Genomic DNA, 12089 nt, shown 5'->3' on the forward strand with positions numbered 1-12089 from the left:
CTCGTTTCTCGATGAAGGAGGAAAAGAGTGGCTGTCTTCCCTTCGACAAACTGCCTATTGGCTTCTGTCTCGGGTTCTTCGGCCGAAGAACCCGAGACAGAAGCCAATAGGCAGTTTGTCAACAAGTGGCCACGAAAGCCTCAACAATTTTGTCTTCCCTTCCTTGATGTGTTGGCCAGGAGTAAGGTGGATGATACGTTCAGACACGCTGTTTGTATGATGCCTACTGACTCTGATTTGTATCTTCAGGCTGACAGCTGTCACCATCCGGCTCAGAGTGAAGAGGTGTCTCGTACGTTGGTTCACGGGGCCCATATCATCTCGGACCCTGAGCTGAATTAGCCCATCTCCAAGTCACTTTCGTTGCGCTAGCGGTCAACTGTATACCGAGTGAGTGATGATAATATCGAGTCTTCGATCACATCTAAGGTCTGGGTCCTTCTAGGTTCCGTAAAGGATAATCTTGATTTGCGTAAGGCGGGTGCATACCGTAATCCGTACAGTTGACGCATGTCATCTATTGGTTAGACTATCAGGACTGTGGAGGACAGGTGTTCTGAGCATAAACGTCACACACTCTTACAACAGCCGAGCAAACCCACCATTGCAGAATATTGTCTCGACACCGGTCATCGTATGGAATGTAAGAGCGCAGAGATTCTAGCATGCACTTCCAGCTACTGTGATCGTGTTATTAAGGTAGTTGTTGAAATTTAATTAGCAGGTAACCTTATGAGAGGAGGAAGTACAAATTGGATGAGACTAGGGAAAGGAGTAAGACAAGGATGCTGTTTATCACCTACTCTTTTCAACCTGTACTTGGAAAATATGATTGACCAATGCTCATTAGATGACAAAGGAGTAGAAATTGGAGGAAGAAGAGTAGGGTGCTTGAGATTTGCTGACGACATGGTCCTTCTAGCCACAGGGGAAAAAGAATTACAGGATTTGGTGGACACCATTGCAACTAACGGAAAAAAATATGGAATGAAAATTAACACAAATAAAACAAAAGTATTGGCAATAGGAGGAAATAAGGAAATAAAAATTGTGCTGAATGGAGAAACACTAGAACAGGTGCAAAATTTTAAGTGTCTTGGAAGCAGGATAGACACCGACTGGAAGTGCACCACAGAAATTAAAACAAGGATAGCAATGGCAAAAGAGGCGTTTTATAAGAAAAGGATAATCTTCTGCAGCGGTATGGACAGAGAACTCAGAAAGAGACTCATAAAATGTCTTGTATGGAGTGCTCTTCTATATGGCGCTGAAACATGGACTATGAGGAAAAAAGACAGAGAAAGGCTGGAGGCTTTTGAGATCTGGACATGGCGGAAGATGGAAGGAATAAGTTGGATGGACAGAGTAAAAAATGAAGAGGTACTGAGAAGAGTGGGAGAGAAAAGGCAGTTACTAGATGTAATAAAGAGAAGAAAAAGAAATTGGATTGGGCATATATTAAGAAAGAATGACGGACTGATAAAAACAGTTTTAGAAGGTTATGTAGAAGGGAAAAGGAAGCGAGGAAGGAAGAGATTCCAGATACTGGATGACATGATGGACGGTACAACATACAGCAGCCTTAAGAAGGAAGCAATGGATCGCAGAAAATGGAGAGGCAAAGGACCTGCTAATATAGCAGATAACTGATGATGATGAACCTTATGAACGAAGATGATGGTTTTTGTTTGAATCTGCATGGAACCCTGCTCTCTCACTTGTCAAAAAACAGACTGACATAGTTTATGCTACTTCATCCGTTGATTATTAATTCCAAGATTATTACGATAATTTCTGACGTCGGTCATCTTTGGTTCGTGGTGGCGCTAGTCTTTACAATGCGCGCGCGCGCGCGATCGCGCGCGCGCGCGTGTGTGTGTGTGTGTGTGTGTGTGTGTGTGTGTGTGTGTGTCTGCCATCTATGCGAAGTTTCTGTAAAAACGGAGGTTTTAAATTCGCTTGCACAGCACTTACTTGCTGCAGTTTTGCCTTGAAAATGGCAAGGTGTGCTCCTGTCGAGATATCAGGGGTTGTTGACGACGTCACCCGACTACATTCCCGTAAGTTATCTGATCTCCCTGCAACATTATATGTTGTCCTGCTCCAGTATTCGAAGACTACCAGCAGCCGGACTATGAAATTACCTTCTGATGCGTAGGCTGCCGGTAACATCACAACACAATCGGCTGCGTTTGGATTGGTCCCGTGACCTCGAGGATCGACTTGCTGACAACTGGTGCCGCACGTGTCCAGCGGTGAATCACGGTTCTGCTCCACCCCGATCACCGTCGTTGGCGGTATGACGGCGACCTGGTGACGTCTCCCATTCTTCCAATGTTTTGGAAAGGCAAAGTGGTGTCACTACAGTAGTCATGGTGTGGGGAGCCATCGAGTATGACTTCAGGGCACTGCTGCTAGTGATTGAGGGAATTCCGACGGCATGACGATATGTCACGGACATACTCTGTCCTCCTCATATTTTACCTCTCGTGCTATAGTATCGTGGTACCATATTTCAACAGGATAATGTTCGTCCCTGTCTATGAACTGTCTGCTTGATGTTGAGATAGTACTGTGGCCAGCATGATTGCCGTATCTGTTCCAGCTAGAACGTACGTGGAACCTTCTCGAGCGTCGCAGCGTTAGTACCTAGAACATCAGGCACCAGTCCCAGAGCTGTGGGCAATCTTGCCTCGGGAGGGTGTGCAGCACCCTTCCCAACCTAGTTAGTGCATGCATGCAGGCCACAGGGGGTGCAGCTTCATACTCATAAGTGGGTCTATACTGACAAGTTCTTCGCAAATTTCACGTAATTTTTTTATCACTGAAATGACGTCACATACTCTGTGTCTGATGACGTGACTGAGGAAGAAATATGTCACGACAGGGAACCCGTAAGGACTCTGGTATAGTAATGAGAGCTTAAGAGAGCTTAGAAGACTTACGAGCAGTAAGGATGGAAGGCCAAGAACAAAGTATTCAGATTAAAAATGATTTGACAGGGACGTAGTTCCACGCCTCTACGCTTCAATCCATGCGTTGAGGAAGCAATGGCGGAAAGAAAAGAAAAGAAAAGTTAGGAAGTTGGATAAAATTCCGGTTGAAAAGATATCAATGATAAGACGCGCTGATGACATTACAGTCCTCAGTGAAACCGAAGAAGAATTACAGGGGATGATAAATGGAATGAACGATATAATGAGTATAGAATATCGGTTGAGAGTAAAACGAAGAAAGACAAAAGTAATGAGAAACGGAAATGAGATTTGCTTTAAATTTAACACCAAAATTGGGGACCATGAATTAAACAAAGTTAAGGAAGTCTGCTACTTTGGAACCAAAACAGCACCTGACGGACGAAGCGAGGAGGACATAAAAAGGGGCTTAGCACAGGCAAAGAAGGTATTCCTGGCCAAGAAAAGCCTACTATTATCAAATATCAGCCTTCATGTGAGGAAGAAATTTCCGAGAAGTAGTTTTGGAGCACTGCGCATTATATGGAAGCCATTTATGGACAATGGGAAAATCGAAGCGTTCGAGGTATCGTGCTTTGTAAAGATATTGGAAATTTGGTGGACTGATAAATGGTGATGAGTTCTCTGTGGAATCGGCGATGAAAGGAACACATGGAAAACAATGGCAAGAGGAAGGGAGAGTATGATGAGGCATTTGTTAAGACATCAGGAAGTAACTTGCGTGCTACGAGTGGAAGGAGTCGAGAGTAAAAACTGCAGGGGAAGGGAGAGATTGGAAAATATCCAACACATAATAATTGAAGTCATAACGTGCAGCCACGCGAGATTAGCTGAGCAGTCTATGGCGCTGCAGTCATGGACTGTGAAGCTGGTCCCGGCGGAGGTTCGAGTCCTCCCTCGGGCATGGGTGTGTGTGTGTGTTTGTCCTTAGGATAATTTAGGTTAAGTAGTGTGTAAGCTTAGGGACTGATGACCTTAGCAGTTAAGTCCCATAAGATTTCACACACATTTGAACATTTGAACAAACAGGCAGCCATAAAATAATCAGCAACATAAAAATTAGCTGTTTGTTTTGATTTCCGGAAACAAGTTCGGTCGACTCCGTTTCAAAAAGAAATCAATTCATTTTCTGCGCTTATTTGTTACCGTGTTGAGAAGTTGGGACCATCACTTCACACTAAAAACAAAATAGCCATGAGTGGAAAGTACTGATCCTGTACAAAAAAGGGAAGTCCGCCATTTCCTGAGATACAAGCGAAACTTTTTTATGGTTATCTGAAAATAACTGACCAGCTCTACGCAAGCCTTCCGGATCTACTGGATGGCTAACTACGTGAGCTAAGGCATGGAATAAAACAAAAATCTTCATTAGGATAGTGTAAAACCCACAATGGTTCAAGTCGGGTTTTGCACCGTCTGGCTGCTGTTTATTCTGCATTGTAAAGGAAATGTGTGGCTGGAGAAGTTGTGTATAATGAAGAGAGAATAGCTGTCAGAGACGTGTATTCCACAACTCATAGAAATGCGATTCGGGGATGGAATTATGTTAGATAATAAGTAAATTTATGACTGTACAGTGGCTACATTCCTGCGAAATGTTTCTGCAGTATCGCAGAAGGAACATTCAGCTTCTCGTTGCCGTATGACAAGACCTCGTTCAAACTGAGTGAGGTGTTGATAATAGCGTCTTTGTCGCCTTGAAGGCATTCTTGCGTAACATCAAGTCATGACGTTCAATCTCAAAGGTCGCTAACGCTCATCGTCGTTGCAGCGCGTCTTCAAAGCCAGCCTGATTTGCGTCCTCGTAGGGTCGCTACCAGCGCCACTCTTATGCGGCTGGGGTGAAATCCGAACAGACATGTTTCAGGTGCAGACCGCGCCAGGTGACGCCCTGGTTAGCACACTGGACTCTCATTCGGGAGGACGGCGGCTCAGACTCCCGTCCGACCATCCTGATTTAGGTTTTCCGTGACTTCCCTAAATCGCTTCAGGCAACTGCCTGGATGATTCCTTTGAAGGAGCACAGCCGACCCCCTTCCACATGCTTCCCTAATCCGACGGGACCGATGAGATCGCTGTTTGGTCCCTCCGCCACATCAGCCAACCAACCAGTCGGTGAGTGAGATGTAGAAACACGCCCATCAACTTTCTTTTACGTCGCACAAGTTCTTGGTGTTGCGATTTTTATTTTGCGTCGCTGTACTTTCGTATTATCCGGATTTTCGATTATCCGAATGAAGTAGTTATCTGGATGAGTGCGAAATGAAGTCACCTTGGCGGGGAGCGTCGCCTATGACCCGGTGCGTGCGTGCGTGCGCGCGCGAGGTGAGGTGAGGTGAGGTGAGGTGACCTCCATCCAGGGCGGCCCCGCTCCCCGCTCCCCGGTCCCCGCGCCGCTACCAGCCGGCGCCGCGATCGATACGGGGCGTCGCCGGCGCCGGCCGACGCCCGCCGACCACCTACGAAGCGGCGCCAGGTGTTTTGCGCCCGCCGATATTGCCATAGCCACCTTGCACGTTGCCGCAGTGACCGTGTTTTGCATACATTTTTTGCCGGGTCGTGCCGCCAGTGAGGCAGCGAGCCCCCGTCCGCGCGTCTCGGCTCAGCCGCGCCGCGCCCGGGTACGAACGGCTGCTCCCGGCTCGCGCGCGACCGCCAACCGGGCGCCTGCCTGCCGGTCTTCGCGCAGTGCGGCCCGGACGGAGATCGCGCGATACCTGCTGCACACACACTGCTCGGCCCCGCCGCCCGTCGCTTTTGCGGGCGAAACCGACACTCCGGTCTCACATTTTCCGCGCCGCACAACTCCGTAGCTATGGTCGTGCGCTAGACAGCTCGCCCGAGCGCCGACCGCGGCGCCGCCATGGTCTAGGCTAGGAGACCCAGCGATGACATCTCGAGAGGCTGTGGCGCCAATCGTTTCTTCAACTTCTCGCACCGACCACGAGGTAGAAAGCCTGGAAGAGCCTGCTGTCGCTCCGAGCACCACTCAGGTAAAGAGGCCGCCCTAGCGACGTTCCCGTTCATGTATTCTCATTCTCTCTCTCTCTCTCTCTCTCTCTCTCTCTCTCTCTCTCTTTTCTTAAACCACCCCTTTTCGCAAGCTGTTATTACCGCGCGTCCCGAGACAACGCGATCGTTTTGACCTTCGACTCTTAAATTATTTCTCGCACCTGTTGACGACGGCTGTAAGGACGAAGAGTAATTGGTGTTGGTGGTGGTGGGGGTGGGCTGTGCCCAGGCGTGGCCTTGCTCGGTAGCCGCAGTGACCCAGCGGGCGGCGCCAGGGGCCACACCTACCTGTTGAAGCTGGGACGTCGGCCCAGGCCGCTCACCGCACCCCCACTCACACCTACTGCCCTGCCGCTGGCTTGCGTCCACGTCTCCGCGATAGGCTTCCGATCGACTGCAAACATACCTGACCCACGCTGCCTGCCCCCGACCCTTCTCTGCCGTGCTCACCCGCGTCATTTGCACCTCCAATGATGCAATATGTCTATACCTGCGTCAGTCCTATACTGAGGTGCTTTCTACTAACGAAAGCATTTATCGGACCAGTTCACGGGTGGACCGCGAAAAGACGCCAAGTCTCTGACTCCACCTTGAAGATCTCCACGTGTACAATAAGCACTACGCTGAAGAATATTCGTTGACTAAGCCGTGATGACCTGCAGTGTAAATTTTCTAACTAGGCGTCGTGCCAGCTGACACTTTTCAGTGTTTTCGTTACAATCTCCCACTGGACAAACAATCTGCGACGCTTTGCGAATTAGCTTGACGTCTTCTGTTACTTCAGTCTTGCATGGATCCCACAAATTTTAACAGTACCTCAATATAGGCTCTGCAAATGTTTCGCACCATTTTTTTTCGTAATAAACTACAGTACCCCAGTGTTCTGTCAACAAGTCTGAGTATACCATTTCATCACCCACTAACTAAGCTTATATGATAGTGCCTCTCTATGCCCCGCACGTTGTTAATTCCCAGATATTTGCATAACATATTGACCGCACTTGTGCTCCATTACTTATCCCGTCAGAAACTACTACTATTTTATGTTTTGCGAAGGACAATACTTTACATTTGTCTTCACAATGAAGTTTGTGAGATAACAGACAGACAGAACTGCTGAGTTTTGTTTACCCTCCGTTTCAGCAGAAGATGAGATAAATATGTGAAATGCAAGTTTACAAGAGTATTTTTCCTAAGCTGAAAGAATGAAGGTTACTGTCGCTCTTAAGCACGCAAAAAATGTTGTACAGTCAGCAGGAAAAAAATGCAAAATATTACCTTTAAGTTTAGAAATCGGATTTTTTGAATGGGAGAACTCATTTTTTCGGTAATTCCGTTAATATCGCTGAAGATTTTGACAGGAATAAGACCGCGAGATGAGAATGCCCACCGATCTTACCTTAGCTGCGTGATCGTTAAATAGCGACTAGAGTGCGTCAGGAACACGCAACTTGGACTCGCCCATACCGACCTCGATGTTTCACACACAGAGTTTCGTATGCCGTAGCTTACTGATTCCACCGACTTTTTACTCTTGTCATTTAGCTCAAAATTCAAACTTTAACAGCAGAATGTTAAATACCTAGTGTTATCTGACCGATAGAATCGTGAAACAACAGTGTCGAGAGATAACAAGCATTGTTTAAGTTACAAGAAAAGAAAGCAATGCAAGTGTATCATAATTTGACGTTATTTCAGTCTTTTTTTTCATTCAAAATTACGCTCTTCTATATTAACGAAGGGTGCATCGACAGCGTTTAAAGGAAATCGCGTCGACAACGCAAACATGGCTACGAAATCGATTAAACCGTTTAAGTCCATCGTAAGTAAGTCAGAAATTTCCCTGTAAACATACCAGTTATCTAAATATGTAAATCGTTTCAGTGATGTTATTACTTCTATTTTCTTCACATTCGAAATTCCGATATTTAAAGAAAACAGTTTTAGATGTGCTCTATGATACATCAGTGACCTTCAGCTGCGTTATATCTCCTCACGCGCAATTTTTTCATATAAGGCGGCAATGGAATCGAGATAAATTGGTAAATGAACGTAATGCCAAAATATCTGCCGGGTAGACTGTTCCGACCACGCCCTGAGCAACTGTATTGAGTGGTATGGCTCTACCGTATTACACCTGGGACATACAAAAACCCATTAAAAAAGCTTCTAGCTGACTGTGTTTCATCATCACAACCTCTGAACGATTTCTAGATAGTCAAATTGACATTATACCCTACGGGCGCAAGGCCATGTCACTGTCAACTGTACATGCACCTTAACAGCGTTATACCGGCAAACAGAATGTTATTAATTGACACGCTGAGAAATCGTAACTACAGTGTACTCACAGAGCAGCTATTTATTTATATGACACACACCCTAAACAGCCAATATCTATCATTTCTACCTTACCTAACACTATAGTGCTTAGTTTGAACTGTGGATGTCCGTCCTCAGACTGCCTCAGTATGGGCGTTACTTTGACCAAGACGTGGGGCACTAAGGCCTAAATCATATCCTATAGATTTACTTAAAATGTATATACGAATTATGAAGAATGTCACCAAACTGCTGTGAAGAATTACGGCTTATGGACAATGTACAGACGTAGTTTTCATTCCTTTTCTAATTGGCGTGTTAGAGAGGAAGTAATGAAGATCTTAATCTATGTGAGGTTATCTCACTTCAACAGGTAATAGACATTACAATCTGATGTCCAATTGAAACGAGGAAGACGGGAGGGCTGTAAGATGCGAGACACTAGAACCTGGTTTACACATTCTCTTCTTACTGTCATTTGGAGAACAGTGGCCTCATATTCACACATACGCGTACCAGTGATGTGATGACCTGACTGCACAAACAAATCGAAGCGAATTGAAGATGGCAATGGGTAGAAACTCACATGGATATTGTCCAAAATAATCGTAGGGAGGTAACGTACGCTCAGAGTTCTCATGTAATAAGCAGCTCTATCAATTATCAAGCAGTATGTATGAAAGCAATATAGTACGACATTTTCCATTCAATTACGTTCAGTGGAATCTCGCTGACAGGCTGTTCTATGTTTAGCCTTGGTATAATGTTGTCACAACGTAAGAAACAAACATGTTGCGACTTCATAAGCAACTAGACATACTGTATGCGGGCTTGTAATGCAGTTACCCACTTACGAATTATGTCATTAAACAAACGCAGATTGTGAACATTTGAAGTATATGTAAATGCTATACTGATAGAAAAGAGACTTTCCTTATTCAGTTTTCACGTTATTTTGCAATAGGAAAGAAGAACTGCAGAATCATCAAAACTTTTCATCTCCAAGTCATTGAATCAAACATTCTGAGCGACGATGACACAAATTTCAGCAACAAACGTGATTCATTTCCAGTCATCGTCTCTCCTGCTCTGTAGCGAAACTCTTGAATACGTCGACATAAAAGTTTCCTGGAAATGATATCAGGTCATACTGTATAAAACAACTACTGGAGAAAACCAACGTTTCGGCCACGTTGGATACGTTTTAATATATGTTTTGTTTGTAGCTACACGTTCAGGATGAAGCTTTATCTATCCTTGACGTTATCTAAATATTCAGTACTCACACAAATCGACGAAGTGCATTCATATTCATGCGTTGGGGGAAATAGCTGTTACGCCTCACGTCGTAATGATTGACTGTGCATGTCACCAGCGGAGCACGAAAATAACTGAACAACATAACTAAACGCACTTTTCTCACATTCCCTTGTATTTTCGTCAGAGCTAACATCAAAAGGACGGAACATAGCAGATGAAGTCACTGACCTGCCGGAATTCCCACCGAACCAGAAAGCGTGAAGTAAGCCCCGTAATCGATATCGGGCGGTAACCTTTAGGCCTGATCTTGTCATCTGTGGCACAGCATCAAGCCACTGTTCTGCGAAAAAGTATTTCAAGCAATGCCATCATAATGCTTCATCCGCTGAGAATGAAATGTCTAACAACAGATCGGTGGCCAGGGTAGCTTTTGTGAGAAGGCCCAATGACCACCATTCAGGATTATTTAACTCCAACTGGACTTTACGTCTCATAGAACAGCAGGTGTTATTGGACGACTACCAACGTATAGACTTTGCTCAGTATTGGGACTGTATCGTGCAATACATCTCAGTGAGATAATCCGGAAACAGTCGTAAAATGTGTAGTTCCTTACGAAGAACTTGAAAAAGCAACAACATTCTAAAAAAAATCGCAACAGTAAAAGGATTTCTCCGTCATTGTGACTCTCGTTATGTCTTAACGTCATCGACTTCTTGTTATGTTGGACGCTCATAGTAAAATAAAAATGAGTCTTTGGTGATGTGGCGTTTTGTTGAGAGAGATTTACGAGAGATGTCTCATAAGCTTATTGTATTTGAACGTGTCCCCTCTCGGATGCAAATCTAATGGAATTAACGCACTAACCGGCTCCTTCTGTCGTAATGTCAAGTAATACTATCATTTAACATTCCAGCTATGACGAGGCCACAGGAGAGGGGTCATAAGAGAGGGGTTATAAGATCGTCTAGGACAAGGGTAAGGGCACTGAATCGGACGTGTCTTTGAAAAAGATGTTTCAACATCTGTCGTGATCGCTTTACAGAAACACAAAGTTAAATCTGCGGGAGTAGACGGTGGTTTGAACCCCGATTCCCCCGTATGTGGATACAGTTCGTTAGTCTCCGTGTCATCTCGCTGGGTACCACACGACACTTCGGAAACACTCATTGCAGGTATCTGGCTTGGCTTGTCGTGAAGTCTGTTCATTGAACTAGCTAAGAGAACAATTTCCACGCATGATTTTTAGTAACAACATCGATACGTTGCAACAATTTCATGTGATACTGAAGACAACCAGCCACCGAAACGTGTCAGGAAATTAATAAAATAATTGTGCTCACGCCAAATGTACAATTCAGTCATGAAAGTGTAGCTACGACTGCCGTATCTCGTCACGGTTTTGTGCAATACAGTTTTAATGGAATAAGTTTCACTTCTTATCGCACACTTAGGTTGTTCGTCGTTGCCTTTAAATCTTCACTGTGCCTATAGAAATTTTTTAAAAAAAGAGTAGTTACTGGCAACTGGAATGGCTACAAAAATTACCGGACCTCTTCATTGACGTTTCTGATGGTTAGCACTTTCATTAACGTGCGGCATTACTGAATTAATAGCGACAGTAAGAAGAGAAAGGCAGGATAATAACGCAAGAAATGTTTCTGCTAGGCAAACAGTAGGGCAGCACAGATTAAGCAGCCGAGAAATGATTTCCAAAAACGTAGATGAAGTTGCAAGTAGCATCAGAAAAAGCAGCAGCCCGTTGTACAGGAAACTGAAAACAACAGAAGCAACCAAACCTGTATTTGGTGTGTTTGATCGAAACTCCAGAAAAAAAGCGTTAACCATTTCCTAGACACAAGAGAGAAATGCTGACGACAATAATGAATACAAGCATGTTTATGGACTTGACAATCAGTTTCAGAGATTTCCAGCATAAACTTAGACAATCAGTTTGAGATTTCCAGCATAAATTTATCGGGATGAACAACTGCTCAGAGAAATGGAGTGAAACAACTGCAAAAACGCTCGAACACTGTAAGAAGGTCAAGCTCCATCGCTGAGTTGATTCTCGTAACCCAAAGATGGTCAGTAACGGAAAGAAAAAATGAATTGCTTTGTGATTAATGATATACCACAATTCGTCTATCCACACTTAATTTCCAGATACTTGATACTGCAATGAGATGTGCAGTTATGTACACTAGTACTGACCATTAAAATTGCTACACCACGAAGATGACGTGCTACAGACGCGAAATTTAACCGACAGGAAGAAGATGCTGTGATATGCAAATGATTAGCTTTTCATAGCATTCACACAAGGTTGGCGCCGGTGGCGACACCTACAACGTGCTGACATGACGAAAGTTTCCAACAGATTTCTCATACACAAACAGCAGCTGACCGGCGTTGCCTGGTGAAACGTTGTTGTGATGCCTCGTGTAAGGCGGAGAAATGCGTACCATCACGCTTCCGACTTTGATAAAGGTCGGGTTGTAGCCTATCGCTATTGCGGTT

At 44.8% G+C, this 12089-nt stretch overlaps 1 protein-coding gene across 1 annotated transcript in view; it reads left to right on the forward strand.

Annotated features, from left to right (window-relative positions):
- The first annotated feature begins 5609 nt into the window (after window positions 1-5609).
- LOC126485071 (uncharacterized) overlaps window positions 5610-12089 on the forward strand; it is a 777137-nt gene continuing 770657 nt past the window's right edge. The window contains exon 1 of the mRNA XM_050108674.1: window positions 5610-5968. Within this exon, the coding sequence (XP_049964631.1) occupies window positions 5864-5968 (105 nt within the window). The 5' untranslated portion in view covers window positions 5610-5863. The remainder of the gene's footprint in view (window positions 5969-12089) is intronic.

This window comes from Schistocerca serialis, chromosome 6 (genome assembly GCF_023864345.2).
Source record: "Schistocerca serialis cubense isolate TAMUIC-IGC-003099 chromosome 6, iqSchSeri2.2, whole genome shotgun sequence".
Classification (NCBI taxonomy): Eukaryota; Metazoa; Arthropoda; class Insecta; order Orthoptera; family Acrididae; genus Schistocerca; species Schistocerca serialis.